This window comes from Podarcis bocagei, assembly GCF_964188305.1.
Source record: "Podarcis bocagei genome assembly, chromosome: 5".
Classification (NCBI taxonomy): domain Eukaryota; kingdom Metazoa; phylum Chordata; class Lepidosauria; order Squamata; family Lacertidae; genus Podarcis; species Podarcis bocagei.
Window position 1 is genome coordinate 99,982,848 of NC_138129.1, and position 19,534 is coordinate 100,002,381.

Below are 19,534 nucleotides of genomic sequence, written 5' to 3' on the forward strand. Positions count from 1 at the left end.
AGGGGGAAGAAATTTAATTCAGTTCACATTTAAAGTCGAACCTGCTTTTAAGCCACAGTTTCCTACAGAGTGCAAGAACACAGTCATCCGTAAGTAATCAACATTCTCTTAATTTTGCAATGCAGTTCTGCAGTCATATAATATGTTCAGACGTATATTACCAGGTTAAGTGTGCATAAGAAATGCATCTATTAATGAGAATGAGATATTCCCATTATATGATGAGAGAGCGCTGTGCATACTGGACAATGTTGCATACAAAGATATGTGCATTAGGACAAATTCACACTAAAATGCTGACACATTTTTATGGGGATCTTTTTTTAAAATGCAAACTGATGTGAAATTGTTGAGAACAGAATGTAAGATTGAAAAACAAGAAACTGAAACCAACAAATTTGCCAATCCACAATGGCAAGTGGTCTCATTTCCATTTCATATTTATTTTTATGGTGTTTATTCCTAAGTAAAGGTGCTGAAGAGTAGAGCAGCAGAAACAAAATGCATTTGAGTCCTCTAGTCTGGATGCCACAATGATTTAAGTGAATTGAAAATGCAAAGTGCTCATAGTATTTATTTCTTTTTAAAATCAGAGTTGGAAAACTATGATGGGATTTGTTATTAACCAGGGCAAAGAACCCCTGGGGAAAAAAACATGATCAAAGACTAGTATATTTGTATTCCAAACTTTATTTAAATCCATACAAAAATTATTTCTATATTTCTTTATTTATATATTTGGAATTGTGGGGAGGGGGGAACTGGGCGTGGGAGGGGGGGTAAGAGCTCCGCTCGAGCTGCTGGTCTCACTGCTGCCATTGCCTGGAAGAGAAAAGAAGAGAAAGGATTCTTAATATTTTAATTGATTCTTATGCTGATAACCCATCTTTCTGCACCCTCCGCCCCACTGCCAGATTTTCTCTGGTCTCCCTGTTCCTGAGGAAGAAAGATCAACACTCACCATCCACGTTGGTATCGGTGGACTCCATCCCCTGGTCGCATGGTCTCACAAAAATCGATCGAATCTTAATCTTCTCCTCCTTTCCGTCCTTCGTGACATTTACCTCCTCCTTCCACTCATCTCCTTCCTCCTCCTGGCAGACCAGAGGATGTATCTTGGGCAACCGGCAGCAGGAGACCAGCAGCCTGCGGAGCCGCCTCAGACTTCGGAACCTAGGGGAGAAGAGGAAACAATGAGGAAATGAGTTCTAGATATCTCTGTGCTGGATTTGGGGCAGCTGGCAGCTAAACCTCTCCTACGTTTCAGAAGGAGGAGAAATCCTACTTACACTTGACATGAAGAGAGTCTCTGAATTCTCTCCTGCAACATCTTACTCTGCTCTCCCTCACTTGCTATCCTCCCTCACTTGCTCTCCCTCACTTGCTATCCTCCCTCACTTGCTCTCCCTCACTTGCTATCCTCAGATAGTTGCTCTTCCCAAAGTCCTCAGCCAAGTCACTCAGCATGGGGACGTGTCACAATGGAGGACATGACCCTGTTACTTTAGCTATCTTGCTTAATAATAAGGGGCATTGTTCCCCTTCACAGTCACTTTTCAAATCTATCTTTCAGTGGCTTAAGTGGTTTTATTCCATTTATTTAGAAAAGATCTCAAGCTGGCTTCATCCAGCCCGGTGCATTTCTGGACAGGACAGGAAACCCCTTGCAAACACCCCCCCCCCTTTTCAACACGGTGGGGTCACCAAGGGAAAGCACTTCTGGCCTCAACTACGACTGCTGTTTCTCACTTCATAGTTCAAAATAACCCCTCTCCACACCCTTAGAATAATAGAATTCTAGAGTTGGAAGGGACCTCGAGGGTCATCTAGTCCAACCCCCTGCAACGCAGGAATTTCAGCGACAGCATCCATGACAGATGGCCATCCAGCCTCTCGTTAGAAGCCTCCAAGGAAGGAGAGTCCACCACCTTCCAAGGGAGTCTGTTCGACTGCCAAACCGCTCTTAGTGTCAGAAAGATTTTCATTAATATTTAGTCAGAATCTCCTTTCTTTGAACTTGAAACCATCTGTTCGAGTCCTCCCGTCCAGAGCAGGATAAAACAAGCATCCTCCCTCTTCCATGTGACAGGCCTTAAAATAGCTGAAGATCTCCTCTCAGTCTCCTCTTTTTCAGGCTGAACATACCCAGCTCCTTCAAGCATTCATCGTAAGGCTTCGTTTCCAGACATCTTGGTCACCCTCCTCTGCACATGGTCCAGCTTGTCAGCATCCTTCTTAAACTGTGGTGCCCAGAATTGGACACAGTATTCCAAGTGTGGTCTGACCAAGGAAGAATCGAGTGGTACTATTACCTCCCTTGATCTGGACACTAGACTTCTGCTGAGGCAGCCTAGAATAGTGTTAGCTTTCTTTTGCTGCTGCATCACGCTGTTGACTCCTGTTAAGCTTTTGATCCACCAAGACCCTTAGATCTTTTCCACCTGTACTGCTAGAAAGCCAGGTGTCCCCCATCCCATCTTAGTGAATCTGGTTCTTGCAGAACCTGACATGACTCCCTATTGAAATTCATTTTGTTCGCTTGTCACTTGTCACCCCACTTGTCACTTTTCCCCAGGAGGACGAGGAACCATTCATGGCTGCTCATCATGTCCCGGCCGTGGGCAACATTTGCAGCCTGGTGCATTGCGACACCATCTCGGAGCCACACTGCTCCTGTGGCTGTTGCTCTGCCTCCTGGGGTCACCGCCTCTGAGTTCCCGCCGGAACCCAGCCGTTTGAATCAGCCAATCTGCAGCGGTCCCAGGGGGGTGGCAAAGCTAGGAGGAGCAGACCTTACCGATGCAGGCTTCCCTCTGGTCCACTCCTCTCATCGGGGAAGAACTGTGCCCCCACACCATGTGTTTCTGCTGGAGACAAGTACAGTAGGCAACATTGGTTGGCTCTTCCACCGCACCTGGGAGCCTTGTGACCACCATCAAGCGGTCAGCTTTCTCCTCCAGCTGTCGGGTTCTTTCCTGATGTCCTTTGGGTTGTTTATCAATTTTCCTTTATCTTTGATTTTAGATATAATATTTTGAGTTTCCTTTTTCTTCAGTTGCTACACCAGCAACTTTCCTGATTTTTTTGCATGTTCGAAGTACTTCTGTTTTATTCTTTTTCTTTATTATTGATCATTGAATTTGTAATAACTTAATAGTTTGCTTTATAGTTTCTTTGTTGGGTTTCTGTATTAATTCTTTTTCCTTTTTTGTCAAGGCCTCTAAAATTTCCTTTTTCTTCTGTTCTCTCAAATTTTTTTTACATGCATTTTGTTGTATAAACAGACCTCTCCTGACCGCCTTGCTGGCATCCCAAACCACCTGTAATTTTGTTTCTCTATTTAAATTTAATTCAAAATAAACTCCTAATATTTTCTCTGCTTTTTCTAAAAGTTTCTGATCCTCCAACAACTCCTTACTCAATCTCCATCTACGAGTGGAGTCATTTCCCTCTCGTAGTTGCAGTATTACTGGATTATGATCTGAAATTGTTCTTGGTAATATTTCTATTTTTTTAAATTCTGAATTTGTATTCTTGTTATAAAAAAGCACGCCTAGACATTCAGCTTCTGCATTCATAACCTAGGTTTAAGGTGCCATTTAGCTCCTAGTGTTCTGTAGTGGTTGGGAGTTACTCGTGCGTAATCCTGCCCCGTTTGAGCATTGGATTGCCTGGTTAAACCCTCCGGACTGCACAGCCCATCTCAGCGTGGCTGCCCTTAGTCACTCGTAGAATCTGTCTGTGGGCGTTTCTTAAAGCGTTGCCAACATAAGATTTGTTTGACGCCCAATCGTCTCCGCCTCTCACTGCGCGGAAGTCTCCTGCGCAGGGTGGGCATGGGCAGCGGGGTGCTTGGGCTCTCCTCACTAACTTCCAACGAAGAGTCCTGGAGCCCCTGCACCTCCCTGTCCTGTTGCTCTCCTGGATCCCTGGTGTTACACTCATTCTCTTCCCCTGCTTCCCAGCTGAGTCTCCCCCTAGCGCTGGGACCTTCTCCTGCAGAATCAGAGACCCTCTCCTTCTCCCGTGCCTCTGATGTCAGTTCCCTGACATGTTCATATCTCAGTTTCTAACCCTGCACCTGTATGTACACATAAAGGTAAAGGGACCCCTGACCATTAGGTCCAGTCGTGACTGACTCTGGGGTTGCGGCACTCATCTCACTTTATTGGCCAAGGGAGCCGGCCTACAGCTTCTGGGTCATGTGGCCAGCATGACTAAGCCGCTTCTGGCGAACCAGAGCAGTGCACGGAAACACCGTTTACCTTCCTGTCAGAGTGGCACCTATTTATCTACTTGCACTTTGACATGCTTTCGAACTGCTAGGTTGGCAAGAGCAGGGACTGAGCAACGGGAGCTCACCCTGTCGCAGGGATTCGAACCACCAACCTTCTGATCGGCAAGTCCCAGGCTCTGTGGTTTAACCCACAACGCCACCCATGTCCCTGCATGTACACATTGTTGTTGTTGTTTAGTCGTTTAGTCGTGTCCGACTCTTCGTGACCCCATGGACCAGAGCACGCCAGGCACTCCTGTCCTCCACTGCCTCCCGCAGTTTGATCAAACTCATGCTGGTAGCTTCAAGAACACCATCCAACCATCTCATTCTCTGTCGTCCCCTTCTCCTTGTGCCCTCCATCTTTCCCAACATCAGGGTCTTTTCCAGGGAGTCTTCTCTTCTCATGAGGTGGCCAAAGTATTGGAGCCTCAGCTTCACGATCTGTCCTTCCAGTGAGCGCTCAGGGCTGATTTCCTTCAGAATGGAGAGGTTTGATCTCCTTGCAGTCCATGGGACTCTCAAGAGTCTCCTCCAGCACCATAATTCAAAAGCATCAATTCTTCGGCGATCAGCCTTCTTTATGGTCCAGCTCTCACTTCCATACATCACTACTGGGAAAACCATGGCTTTTACTATACGGACCTTTGTTGGCAAGGTGATGTCTCTGCTTTTTAAGATGTTGTCTAGGTTTGCCATCGCCTTTCTCCCAAGGAGCAGGCGTCTTTTAATTTCGTGACTGCTGTCACCATCTGCACTGATCATGGAGCCCAAGAAAGTAAAATCTCTCACTGCCTCCATTTCTTCCCCTTCTATTTGCCAGGAGGTGATGGGCCCAGTGGCCATGATCTTTGTTTTTTTGATGTTGAGCTTCAGGCCATATTTTGCGCTCTCCTCTTTCACCCTCATTAAAAGGTTCTTTAATTCCTCTTCACTTTCTGCCATCAAGGTTGTGTCATCTGCATATCTGAGGTTGTTGATATTTCTTCCGGCAATCTTAATTCCGGTTTGGGATTCATCCAGCCCAGCCTTTCGCATGATGAATTCTGCATATAAGTTAAATAAGCAGGGAGACAATATACAGCCTTGCCGTACTCCTTTCCCAATTTTGAACCAATCAGTTGTTCCATATCCAGTTCTAACTGTAGCTTCTTGTCCCACATAGAGATTTCTCAGGAGACAGATGAGGTGATCAGGCACTCCCATTTCTTTAAGAGCTTGCCATAGTTTGCTGTGGTCAACACAGTCAAAGGCTTTTGCATAGTCAATGAAGCAGAAGTAGATGTCTTTCTGGAACTCTCTAGCTTTCTCCATAATCCAGCGCATGTTTGCAATTTGGTCTCTGGTTCCTCTCTCTACTATGACCTGTTCATCTTGGGTGCCCTGCTCGGCATAGTTCATAGCTTCTCTGAGTTCTTCAAGCCCCTTCGCCACGGCAAGGCAGTGATCCATGAAGGGCATGTACACATACATACACACAAATGAAGGAATGGAGAGAGAAAAAGAAGATGGAGAAAAGAGAAGAAGAAAAGGGGGGTGCGTGTGTGCGGAGAAGAATTAGACGTGGAAAGTAATAATGTAATAATAGGGGTGTAAATAAACCATTTTTAACTTACCAAATGTGGTCTTTTCCTATGCTGGGGTAAGAGAGGACTCATTTTGGAACTCATTTAGTAATTCATTTTTTAAAAGTCTAACAGCCTATATTGTCATGTTTTGCTGCATATTTTAAAGCTCTGCTGGGCTTCTCACCAAAGAGTCCTTGCCCCAAACCTAGATCTAGGCATCCAGGGAATTTTCCTTTTATATCTATATTTTTCCTTGCCTACCAACAGGATGCTACTGTGAGGCAGTCAGGTGGGAGGTGGATGGGAGGCAGACGCATGGCCCAGTGACTGGTCAGGGATAGATGGGAAGTTCTACTTCAACATCCAGAAGGTCACAGGTTTCCCCATCACTGAACCAGAAGTTACTGTTGTCATTTTGGAAAACCGTTAAAATGATATATAATGAAATTCAACCAAGGGGATTTGAGGAAGTCACTTAATAATGTTACCAAGATTTAAACAGGATGTATGTATGTTTGTTTGTTTGTCTGTCTGTTTTAAATTTTGGAAAATCAATAAAAAAAATTTGAAAGAAGAAGTTACTGTTGTCAGTGCTGGTCTGTTGAAGCCCTTGCTCTATACCTCAGCACTTCTGATTTAAAGTACATATTAATCCACTTACTTTTCTCTCTCTTTTTGCTCTACTGAAGCAACACAGCTACCAATAAAAAAAATCCTTCCAGTAGCACCTTAGAGACCAACTAAGTTTGTTACTGGTATGAGCTTTCGTGTGCATGCACACTTCTTCAGATACCAGAAGAAGAAGAAGTGTGCATGCACACGACTTAGTTAACAGACTTAGTTGGTCTCTAAGGTGCTACTGGAAGGATTTTTTAAAATTTTGTTTCGACTACGGCAGAGCAACATGGCTACCTACCTGTAAACAGCTACCAATAGTTTAAGCATGATTACATTTGCTCTCATAACCACTCTGTGAGGAGGGGCACTAAATTATTCCCATGAAGAGCAAGAAAAGCAAAAATGACCTGTAGTAACTTGCCCACAGACTCTCAGTAAATCTGCTACAAAAGGAGGTTGGGAACCTCTGATTCTACAGTCTTCAAACCAGGACTCCTAGATCCAACATGAGATTTCCCCAGACACTCTACAAAACTCTTCCTAACTTCATGCAGCACAGACTATGGTGTTTACTTGTAGAGAAAAACTAGATGAGGGGAAATTCAATATATTTTCATACATCCTTGTAGAAAGCTGCTAGTGACCCAAGTCAAAACAATGTTGCAACCTCATGCCATAAATGTCAGCTAATGGGTAATAATGAACTCCTGCTGCTCCAGGTGGTTTTGTTGGGAACAGAGAACACACTGAATCCTACCCAGGCTGCAAATCTCCACTCGGATTTTTGCATAGCTCACTTAAGAGGTTCACAGAGTTCCTAACCCTACATTAATCCTTCCCTCCATAGCTATGTTTTCTTTCCAAGAACAGAATTATTTTGTCAATGTTATAAGAAAACAAAATGGGAAGATAATGAACCAGGCAATCCTGTGGAGAACCCAATTACCAACCATATGTTAAAAGCAATAACTTAATCAGTTGATATCATTTTCTATAATGCCATTACAAAAACATACACAGCAATTTCCCCCCAATTTTGAAATTCCAGAGGTAGCCCCTCTATAGAATCTTGTTTTCGTGAAATGAAAGTGAGAGGTTCACAGAGGTTTTCTAATATCTGCTTCATCACAATTAGGTAAACAGAGAAACTTTCATATGCTTCAATTGCCCTGGCTTCTGTACAGTGGTGCCCCGCAAGACGAATGCCTCGCAAGACGAAAAACTCGCTAGACGAAAGGGTTTTTCGGTTTTTGCGTTGCTTCGCTAGACGATTTTCCCTATGGGCTTGCTTTGCAAGACGAAAACGTCTTGCGAGTTTGTTTGCTTTTTTCTTAAAGCCGCTTGAAGAGGCGCAGTTGCGTTGGACCGTGCTTTGCAAGACGAAAAACATCGCAAGACGAAAAGACTCGCGGAACGAATTAATTTCGTCTTGCGAGGCACCACTGTACTTCTCTTCTGGCTCCTGTCTATGTTTTGCCCATGAGGAAGACCTTCTACCCTGCCTCCCTCAGGGGAGAGGTTTAAAATGCACTAGACACACGTACACTACAAATTCCTTATGCTTCAGCCTTCTGCCCAGATCTCCAGAAGATAAATATCACAGCTTGTTCTATCTTGTGTGTAAATGCACACACAAAGAGACAATATGACCCTGCACTCGCCACCTCTGGTAACCACCTAGCAATGAATGAATAGCCTGCAACTACTCTATAATGAACAAAAGTAGACTCAGCTTCCTTAAGTTGTTAATAATAATAAATCTGCTGTGGTAAATTAATAATTAATTAACTCATGCAAAAATATAATTAATGCAAAGAAAATTAATAAAGTACACAGCAAGTAGGTAGGTACCTCCAGAGTGCATAGTGGGGACAGGGAATCACAATGACCTTTAGTCTGACAGTAGAGGTAATCTTACTCAGGAGTATCCCTTTTTCTATGTAATTGGCCTGCAAGCAGGGAAAGTTGAACCATAAAGAGCAGTGCACACCTCTCAGAACCCTACACGGTTGCTTCTAGTTTAGCTAGCCCCTGCTTAATGCCCAGCTTACTCCCAATTCTGTCACCCTCCTCCCTACAGTCAAACTGCCAATAGCTTTCTTTTCTACAACACGGGCACACACAACACACTAGTCCTGTTCACAAAGTCACCAACGTGTAGGCTAAACACCCAAGGTGACGCCTATCCTGAGATCAAGCCCCTAATACCTGCATGCTCACTGCAAGATATTAAAGGAGTGTAGGCTCCCCTTTTCAGATTCTGGGTTAGATTCAACTAGATTTTACTCAGAGTAGACCCATTGAAATTAATGGTCTTGACAAACTTTGGTTGATTATTTCAATGGGTCAGAGTAAACACTGAATCCCACCTACTGTTTTAAGTATGAAAGCATTCAGGGAATAATCACCTCCCCGCTATTATCAAGTAAACAAAAGAAGACTTAACTCTTTCAGAATTATTTCACCAGCCCAGGCAGAAGCAGCACTGTCACAAAACTGAGAAGCAATAGCGTGTAATGCCCATGTTTGGGGCATGTGCAAGCTTTTACAGTGGTGCCTCGCAAGACGAAATTAATCCGTTCTGCGAGTCTCTTTGTCTTGCGGTTTTTTTGTCTTGCGAAGCACGGCTATTAGCGGCTTAGTGGCTATTAACGGCTTAGTGGCTTTAAGAAAAAGGAAACAAACTCGCAAGAACTCGCAAGACGTTTCGTCTTGCGAAGCAAGCCCATAGGGAAATTCATCTTGCGGAACGACTCAAAAAACGGAAAACTCTTTCGTCTAGCGAGTTTTTCGTCTTGCGAGGCATTCGTCTTGCGGGGGACCACTGTACTTGGTAAAAGGAAAAACAAATATGGTATGATAAAAGGAGAATTCTGGAATTTCCTGTGTGGCAATGTGGTGACACCCCTGCCACTGCTGCTGCTAGGAGAAAGCCAGGAGGGACCACAGAGGCCGCAGGAGCCAGATAGGTATGCACCAGAGGCCAGGACCCGCGAAAGCGGAGCAGCATCCTAGTGAAGCCCAGCTGACTAGGAGTGCACCATGGGAGGGCTGCTCTGGCACCAGCGAGCAACTGGGTGAGTGCCTCCCGCGAGTGGGCAGGGTGAGCTTTGGGCCGGGAAGCAGCATCTGAGTCCTGTGTGGCTGTGTCCCAAACAAACCTTTTTGGGAAGGGCCTTCCTTCCTCACCCTGCTCTTCCAAAATAGTCTCCATCTCAAAGAAGAATCATACCGCCCAATCTCATTGATAAGGTGGAGAATGAATGTTTTCTTATTAAAAAACCAAATAGTAATACAAGGAGCCAGAAAGTTGATGAAGGAATATTTTGAAAACAATTGGAGGAAAGGGACAGATGTTAAAACAGTGTGGGATGCTGGGAAGGCAGTTGTTAGGGGATATTTCATACAACAAAACTCAATAGCATATAAGAATAAAGAAAAAAAGAAAAGGGAGCTTTTAGAAGAAATTAAAAGGAAGGGAAAATTGGCCTATGCAAGCAAAAATTAAGAGACATTAAATCAAGAAATTAAATTACTGAGAGTAGACTATAATAAAATTATAGAACAGGAGGTAGAACAACAAATCAGATTTTGGAAATATAAAAATTTTGAATGGCCAAATAAACCAGGCAAGATCCTTGCCTGGCAATTAAAGAAACAAAGAAATGAAAAATTAATAAATAAAATAAAAGTAGAAGAGAGGACAATAAGGGATATGACAGAAATTTAAAAAGAATATGAAAAATATTACAAAAAATTATATCAAAAAGAAGTGCCAATAGAAGAAACAGAGGAATATATAAAGAAAAATAAATTAATAGAGATAGCAGAAGAAGACCATAAATTATTAAATGAACCAATATCAACCGTAGAAATTAAGGAATCAATTCAAAAATTAAAAATAGGGAAATCCCCAGGTCCAGACGGCATACCAGCAGAATACTACAAAGAAATGTTAAATGAATTAATCGACCCACTAAAAGAAGTAATAGAGGAAGCGGTAGAGAAGGGGAATATTCCAGACTCATGGACTCAAGCGTATATAACGCTCCTGCCAAAACAAGGTATGGATTTGGAATCTGTCTCAAATTATAGACCCATTTCATTGTTAAATTCGGATTATAAAATTTATGCAGGATTATTGGCTAATGGGTTGAAAAAAATTATAGGAAAAATAGTACATAAAAATCAGGCTGGATTTGTGGAAGGTAGACAAATAAAGGATAATGTTATAAATATAATAGACATAATGGAATATCTACAAGTAAGAAGAGATAAACAAGCAGCCCTGATTTCAATCGATGCGGAGAAGGCTTTTGATAAAATCTCATGGGAATTTATGAAAAAACTATTAAAAGAATTGTGTCTAGGTGAAAAATTCCAAAAAGGTATAAATGCAATATATAACCAACAGAAAGCAAAAATTATTATTAATGGAGAGTTTGGAGAAGAAATCAATATCTTTAAAGGTACAAGACAAGGATGCCCCCTATCCCCAATGTTATTTATAATAGTATTATAATAATAATAATAATAATTTATTATTTATACCCCGCCCATCTGGCTGGGCCTCCCCAGCCACTCTGGGCGGCTTCCATAAAAACCAAAAATACAGTAAAATGTCACACGTTAAAAACTTCCCTGAACAGGGCTGCCTTAAGATGTCTCCTGAATGTCAGATAGTTGTTTATCGCTTTGACATCTGCTGGAAGGGCGTTCCACAGGGCGGGCGCCACTACCGAGAAGGCCCTCTGCCTGGTTCCCTGTAGCTTTGCTTCTCGCAGTGAGGGAACCGCCAGAAGGCCCTCGGCGCTGGACCTCAGCGTCCGGGCAGACTGATGGGGGTGGAGACGCTCCTTCAGGTATACTGGACCGAGGCCGTTTAGGGCTTTAAAGGTCAGCACCAACACTTTGAATTGTGCTCGGAAACGTACTGGGAGCCAATGCAGGTCTTTCAAGACCGGTGTTATATGGTCTCGGCGGCCGCTCCCAGTCACCAGTCTAGCTGCCGCATTCTGGATTAGTTGTAGTTTCCGCGTCACCTTCAAAGGTAGCCCCACGTAGAGCGCATTGCAGTAGTCCAAGCGGGAGATAACCAGAGCATGCACCACTCTGGCGAGACAGTCCGCAGGCAGATAGGGTCTCAGCCTACGTACCAGATGGAGCTGGTAAACAGCTGCCCTGGACACAGATTTGACCTGTGCCTCCATGGACAGCTGTGAGTCCAAACTGACTCCCAGGCTGCACACCTGGTCCTTCAGGGGCACAGTTACCCCATTCAGGACCAGGGAATCCTCCACACCTGCCCGCCTCCTGTCCCCCAAAAACAGTACTTCTGTCTTGTCAGGATTCAACCTCAATCTGTTAGCCGCCATCCATCCTCCAACCGCCTCCAGACACTCACACAGGACCTTCACCGCCTTCACTGGTTCTGATTTAAAAGAGAGGTAGAGCTGGGTGTCATCCGCATACTGATGAACACCCAGCCCAAACCTCCTGATGATCTCTCCCAGCGGCTTCATATAGATGTTAAAAAGCATGGGGGAGAGGACAGAACCCTGAGGCACCCCACAAGTGAGGGCCCAAGGGTCTGAACACTCATCCCCCACCACCACTTTCTGAACACGGCCCAGGAGGAAGGAGCGGAACCACTGTATAACAGTGCCCCCAGCTCCCAGCCCCTCAAGACGGTCCAGAAGGATGCTATGGTCGATGGTATCAAACGCCGCTGAGAGATCCAGCAGAACTAGGAAACAGCTCTCACCTTTGTCCCTAGCCCGCCGGAGATCATCAACCAGTGCGACCAAGGCAGTTTCAGTCCCATGATGAGGCCTGAATCCCGACTGGAAGGGATCCAAATGGTCCGCTTCTTCCAGGCGTGCCTGGAGTTGTTCAGCAACCACTCGCTCAATCACCTTGCCCAGGAATGGAAGATTTGAGACTGGGCGATAGTTGGCCATCGTGGCCGCATCTAAAGATGGTTTTTTAAGAAGCGGTTTAATAACCGCCTCTTTCAGCGGGTCTGGGAAGGCTCCCTCACGGAGGGAAGCATTCACCACCCCACGAAGCCCATCGCCCAGTCCTTCCCGGCTAGCTTTTATAAGCCAGGATGGGCAAGGATCCAGGAGACAGGTGGTTGGTTTCACTCGTCCAAGCAGCCTGTCCACATCCTCGGAGGTAACAGATTGAAATTGATCCCACTCAACTTGACTAGACAGAACTCTAGCACTCTCCCGCCCCGGCCCTGCTCCCACGGTGGAGTCTACTTCTTCCCGAATCTGGGCGATTTTATCTGCAAAAAACTTTGCAAAATCATTGCAGGAGAACATGTGGCCCGTACTGGGCCCCGATGTTGCAGGTGGTTCCGCTAAATTGTGAACCACCTGAAAAAGTCTCCTGCTGCTGTTTTCTGCAGATGCAATAGAGGCGGTGAAGAAATTCTTCTTCGCCGTCGCTATCGCCACTTGGTAGGCTCGACGTTGAGCTCTAACCTGTGTCCGGTCAGATTCGGAATGAGTTATCCGCCACCGGCGCTCTAGCCGTCTCAACGATTGTTTCATTGCCCTCAGATCCGTGGAAAACCACGGGGCTGTCCGGGCTCCATGCAATCGGAGAGGGCGCTTCGGAGCCAAACAGTCAATAGCCCTGGTTAACTCCACATTCCAGCGGGCCACCAGGGAATCGGCTGAAAGGCCATCAACATGGGATAAAGCATCCCCTACCACTCTCTGGAAACCATTTGGATCCATTAAGTGGCGGGGGCGGACCATCCGAATTGGTCCCACCTCCCTGCAGAGGGGATGGGTCGCAGAGAAGTCCAGTTGCACCAGGAAGTGATCTGACCATGGCACTTCTTTCATTTCGCTTTTACTTAGTGTCAGATCACCAACATCCATAGAGGTAAACACCAGGTCCAAGGCATGTCCACGGCTATGGGTTGGGCCAGACTTATTCAGGGACAGCCCCATGGAGGCCATGCTTTCCACGAAGTCCCGAGCGGCCCCTTGTAAGGTCGTGTCGGCATGGATGTTAAAATCCCCTAGGACGACCAGGCTAGGTGTCTCCAGGAGAACATCCGCCACGACCTGAAGCAGCTCGGGCAGGGAATCCTTGGTGCAGCGGGGAGGTCGGTACACCAAAAGGAATCCTGTACTGCCCCTATTGCCCAACTTCCAGAACATGCACTCAGAAAACTGGGTCTTCCCAATAGGACGCCTGGTGCAAACTAATGACTTCCTAAAAATCACTGCAACCCCCCCTCCCCGCCCACGTGACCTGGGTTGCTGTGCGTAAGAGAAACCTGGTGGACAAGCAGCGGCAAGGACAGGCCCGTCTGCTTCATCCAACCAAGTCTCTGTTACACATGCCAGGTCAAATCCTCCATCCATGATCAAGTCATGGATGGCAGTGGTCTTACGAATCATTGACCTGGCATTGCACAGCAGCACCTTCAGGTCACGTGGGTATCCCTTGCTGATTCTAGTATCCATCCGGACAGGACCAGACCCGGAGGCAGGGATAGTCCTCAGACAACGACTAAACCTGCCTCCTCTGTAATGACATGGTCTGGTCTTAGCGTAGCTCCTCCTCCTACCCGTGATCACTGAGATCGGTTGTCCCAGTGCATCCCCCCCTGTGGAACATGCCCCAGCCATTTTGTGGGCTGGGGCCCACTCCCCGGCAGCCCTGAACCCTCCCCCTAAAAACAAAATAACACCTTAAACAAACAAACAAAACCAATAAAACAATACAAACAAAAAAATGTAAAAATTACAAAAACATCAAAATAAAAAAATAATAATTCCCCAAGCCCAACCAAACATCCATCCCACCCCCACCCCCCACATACAAAAAATCCAAAGAAAATTTTTAAAAAACATTTTAAAAACACTCTGTGCCTCTCCGGCAGTAACAACTGTCCTAGTGAGGCCTGTCAGGCCCCGCCCCAGGCCAGGTGGTAAGTGGCAGGGAGGAGCAGGGCCCTCAGGCACTCACTCAGGGAGTCTTCCTGGGCAGCAGGCCGCAAGCAGCACGCAGTCCTTATGAGGCCCCAGGCCCCGCCCCAAGCCAGATGGTAAGTGGCAAGAGCAGGGCCCACAAGCACTCACTCAGGGAGTCTTCCTGGGCAGCAGGCAGCAAGCAGCACGCAGTCCTTGTGAGGCCCCAGGCCCCGCCTCAAGCCAGATGGTAAGTGGCAAAAGCAGGGCCCACAAGCACTCACTCAGGGAGTCTTCCTGGGCAGCAGGCCGCAAGCAGCACGCAGTCCTTATGAGGCCCCAGGCCCCGCCCCAAGCCAGATGGTAAGTGGCAAGAGCAGGGCCCTCAGGCACTCACTCAGGGAGTCTTCCTGGGCAGCAGGCCGCAAGCAGCACGCAGTCCTTATGAGGCCCCAGGCCCCGCCCCAAGCCAGATGGTAAGTGGCAAGAGCAGGGCCCACAAGCACTCACTCAGGGAGTCTTCCTGGGCAGCAGGCAGCAAGCAGCACGCAGTCCTTGTGAGGCCCCAGGCCCCGCCCCAAGCCAGATGGTAAGTGGCAAGAGCAGGGCCCACAAGCACTCACTCAGGGAGTCTTCCTGGGCAGCAGGCCGCAAGCAGCACGCAGTCCTTATGAGGCCCCAGGCCCCGCCCCAAGCCAGATGGTAAGTGGCAAGAGCAGGGCCCACAAGCACTCACTCAGGGAGTCTTCCTGGGCAGCAGGCCGCAAGCAGCACGCAGTCCTTATGAGGCCCCAGGCCCCGCCCCAAGCCAGATGGTAAGTGGCAAGAGCAGGGCCCACAAGCACTCACTCAGGGAGTCTTCCTGGGCAGCAGGCCGCAAGCAGCACGCAGTCCTTATGAGGCCCCAGGCCCCGCCCCAAGCCAGATGGTAAGTGGCAAGAGCAGGGCCCACAAGCACTCACTCAGGGAGTCTTCCTGGGCAGCAGGCCGCAAGCAGCACGCAGTCCTTGTGAGGCCCCAGGCCCCGCCCCAAGCCAGATGGTAAGTGGCAAGAGCAGGGCCCACAAGCACTCACTCAGGGAGTCTTCCTGGGCAGCAGGCAGCAAGCAGCACGCAGTCCTTATGAGGCCCCAGGCCCCGCCCCAAGCCAGATGGTAAGTGGCAAGAGCAGGGCCCACAAGCACTCACTCAGGGAGTCTTCCTGGGCAGCAGGCAGCAAGCAGCACGCAGTCCTTGTGAGGCCCCAGGCCCCGCCCCAAGCCAGATGGTAAGTGGCAAGAGCAGGGCCCACAAGCACTCACTCAGGGAGTCTTCCTGGGCAGCAGGCAGCAAGCAGCACGCAGTCCTTGTGAGGCCCCAGGCCCCGCCCCAAGCCAGATGGTAAGTGGCAAAAGCAGGGCCCACAAGCACTCACTCAGGGAGTCTTCCTGGGCAGCCAGGAAGGTTCTATTAAAGAAAATAAGGCAGGACAACCAAATAAGAAGAATAGCAGTTGGTGAAAAAACTTACAAGTTAAGAGCCTTTGCAGACGATGTTATGATCACAACAGAAAATCCCCTACAATGTACACCTAGAATATTGGAATGCATAAACGAATATGGCAGATTAGCAGGATTCAAATTAAACTATGGGAAAACTAAAATATTAGTGAAAAATATGGAAGAAAAAGATAAAGTGAAATTACAAGAAATTACAGGATTGGAAATTAAAAAGAAAATAAGGTGTCTTAGAATAAATTTAACAACAAACACTATAGATTTAAGTAATGAGAACTATGGGAAAACATGGAATGAAATAAAAAATCATTTGCAAGTATGGGGGAAATTAAATCTTTCCTTACTAGGGAAAATATCGGTAATAAAGATGAACATATTACCAAGGATGATGTTTTTATTTCAAAGTATCCCAATACTAGGAGGAGATAAATGTTTTAATAATTGGAAAAGAGATTTAGCTAAATTCGTATGGTCAGGGGAAAAGCCAAGAATAAAACACAAAATAATGATAGATAAGAAGGAGAGAGGAGGATTTGGTCTCCCTGACATGGAGTTATATCATGATGCGGTGGGTCTGACCTGGCTAAAAGAATGGATCAAATTAGATGACTCGGATGTATTGGATTTAGAGGGAGTAGAGACAAGATTTGGATGGCATGCCTATCTAATAGATGAAAAAGTCAAAGTACATAAAGGCTTCCTAGGGCATATAGTTAGAAAGTCTATATATAAAATATGGGAGAAATATAAAAGACTCCTAGAACCGAAAACTCCCTGGTGGGCATCGCCGCCAGAAATTGTTGCAGTGAAAAAATTAAATATTAAAGAAAATTGGGCTACCTATAAAATTCTATTAAAGGAAGAAAACTGAGAATTAAAGGATTATAAATTAAAGCTCATATTAGTGTTTGGTTCCAATATATTCAAATTAAGTATATGATTAAGATATTGGGGAAAATATTATGTTTGAACAATGGGGAAAATTGTGGAAAGAAGATATGAAATTCACTATGTGTTATATATTGAAAGAAAATTACCTCAAAATGCAACATAGATGGTATTTAACACCTGAAAGAATAACAAAAATGAATAAAAATTGTAGCGATGTCTGCTGGCGATGCAACACTGGAAAAGGGACTATGATACATATTTGGTGGAATTGTTTAAACATCAAACAATTTTGGGAAATAATTTATAACGAAATGAAAAAAATGTCCAGATATTCATTTAGGAAAACACCATAAGGTTTTCTATTGGGAATAGTACCAGGAAGCCTAAAGGCTAAAGACAAGACCTTATATTTATACGCAACAGTAGCCGCAAGGCTATTGATTGCGAAAAATTGGAAAAGCGGTATTGTACCAACAAAAATAAAGTGGCTTGCCAAATTATTGGAGTACTACAATATATCCAAAACAATGGGAGAAATTGGAAGGATCTCAAGAGAAGATAGACAGGGACTGGAAGGTGTTTAAAAGATACTTGCAAAACCATACTGAAAAATCAAAACTCCTATTAGAATGAACAAGTTCCGTTTCAAATACTGAAATACTAAATAAGATGGATAACAATGTGTAACAGAAAAAGAAGTATGAAATTAGGTTAAAGGTGTGTGAAAGAAAGTAATAGAAGTGGAAAGAAATGGCAATTGAGTAGATTGGAAGTCAAACACAAAGGTGGGGTGAGGGGTGGTGGATGGTGATGGGAAAATGAATTATTTGTGGGATTGAGTGTAGGTATGTTTGAACACTTTTAAGGGGGGGGGGAGATAAACCAAGACTACAAGATATTCACATCAATATACAAAATACTATTCCAAAACCCCATAAAACCCCTCGGCACAATAAAAGAACAATGGGAGGACGACAAAGGCTATGAGCATAGCTGTCAATTTATAGATTTGAAAATAAGGGACCAGCAGCCTCGAAAATACGGGATCAGCAGCCAAAATAAGGGATTTTAGTCAACCAGCAGCCAAACAAAGCCTCAAGTGGTGGTTCCCACAGCGCAGCAACCCGCCAAAGGGGATGCAGCAAGGAAAACCACCGTCACCTCTCTGCTGGGAAGCGCTGAGTCCCCAGGCCATGCGGCTGATTTGATTGGCACAAGGCATGCAAGCTCCACCCCCCAGTCGTTCTTAGACTCCTTATTGGGTGAGCAACGCAGCCAAGCAACACAGTTGGAGCCTCCCTCCTCCCTGGCCGGCAGGCAGGGAGGGAGGGAGAGGAGCTGCTTCCTTTGAAACCCAGGAAATTTAAGGGACATCAATAAGGGACAGCAGCGGGACACGGCGCTGGGATAAGGGACTTTCCCGCCAAATAAGGGACAGTTGACATCTATGGCTATGAGATTAGCTTCACCCCATGGACTAGAATGTGGTCTAAACCTCCCCTTGAATCCATCTCAGCCAAAAGAAAAGAACTGGCTCTGAAACTCACGGATGGTGCCAAGCCAGGCCCCATTCCTCCCAAGGGAAGGCAGAGACGCTTGCAGGGGTTTGGCCAGCATCTCCAATGGTTGGAGAGATGCCTGGCTTCTCCAGAAGGGAGCTGGGAACCAGAAACCCACCTTGGTCTTCGCGAGAGGATGCTTTCAGAGCGAGGAGCCAGAAAGGGGAGAAAGAGAAAGCCAGGAGGCCATTTGCGCCCCTTAGGCGTGAGAGCAAAACAGTAAAACCACGGGGAGGTCGGGCGTTTGCTGATCTGCTTCCCTGTTTTATTTAGCTAAGCGAGGGTGGCTTCACTGGAGCATCACAGGGAAGGTTCACAGCATAAAGATACAACAGGAAAACATAAAATGCATAACAAAAAACAAGAGCAAGAAGAAGACAAACTAGTAGCCCACGACACGTTTACAACGACGCAGAATGATTACAATAGAAAAATCGGACTCAGACCTGAAGCCTTTGGCAAGGCCCCGCCCCCTGGGCCACTGGCCCCGCCCCGCCCTGGGAACCCGAGGTGCAGGGGGCGGGGATTGGCGGCGACGGCGGCCGGCAGGGTCCAAACGTCGCGCTGCGGCAGTTGTTTTCCAACGACGTGCTCGGCGCTCGGCTCCCCGCCCCTGTCCGGAGCGCCGAGTTGCTCGATGGGACAGCAGCTGACGGCGCTTCCTCCTCCTCCTGGCGGTCATTTCCGCGCCGGCCCTGGAAAGGAAGCAGGTGAGAAGCGGGAAGGGGCGTCGTGGGGCTGGGGAGGCCTGCGGGGCCTCTGAGGGAGGAGGCCCTGCGAGCAGGCCGGGTGCAGGGAGGGAAGGAAGGAAGGAAGGATGGGAAGGGGCGCTGAGGTAAACCCTCCGAAGAGGCGGCGGCGAGGCCGAGGGCCGTTGGCGGAGCCGGGCGGGATGAGGGGCCTGCCGGAGGACGGGAGAGGAGGGGGCGCCGGGGAAGCGGTCGAGGGGCTCCTTCGCCCCCCCGCCATCCATAGCGAGGGGAGGGGGAAACGCTCCGTCACCCGACAGTCGCAACTGAAAACGACAATAACAAAAAAACCCACGTCTTCTTTATTTGTCTGTTTTGCGAAATATGTACACCACTTGACTGGAAAGGAAGAAAAGGGGGGAAAGCCTCAGCGCTTCACAAAAAAAAATTGGTTCACAGTAAAATCCGCAGCCCTACTTTAAAAGCATACAAAAGTTTAA

The 19,534-nt window shown here is 46.6% G+C and overlaps 2 protein-coding genes across 6 annotated transcripts in view; one reads left to right on the forward strand and one right to left on the reverse strand.

The window, feature by feature from the left end:
* Nucleotides 1-672: 672 nt before the first annotated feature.
* Nucleotides 673-19,027, reverse strand: LOC308587822 (uncharacterized protein; the record flags this gene model as incomplete). Of its 4 annotated transcripts, XM_081195647.1 has the most annotated exons (4): nt 673-822; nt 962-1,173; nt 1,290-1,336; nt 1,399-3,609. In XM_081195647.1, the coding sequence occupies 4 exons, from the start codon at nt 1,465-1,467 to the stop codon at nt 731-733; spliced, it is 420 nt and encodes a 139-aa protein (XP_081051773.1). In that variant the 3' UTR covers nt 673-730. The 4 variants fall into 4 exon arrangements, 3 of the variants coding, with proteins under 3 accessions (XP_081051773.1, XP_081051772.1, XP_081051774.1); XM_081195646.1 differs by lacking the exons at nt 1,290-1,336; nt 1,399-3,609 and adding an exon at nt 18,792-19,027; XM_081195648.1 differs by lacking the exon at nt 1,399-3,609 and having other exon boundaries at nt 1,290-1,355.
* The window catches only part of VAMP4 (vesicle associated membrane protein 4), a 28,444-nt gene continuing 27,839 nt past the window's right edge, over nt 18,930-19,534 (forward strand). Inside the window, exon 1 of one of the 2 annotated variants that reach the window (XM_081195652.1) lies at nt 18,930-19,055. The gene's annotated coding sequence lies outside the window, so the exon portion shown is untranslated. The remainder of the gene's footprint in view (nt 19,056-19,534) is intronic. The other variant, XM_081195651.1, reaches the window with a different exon arrangement.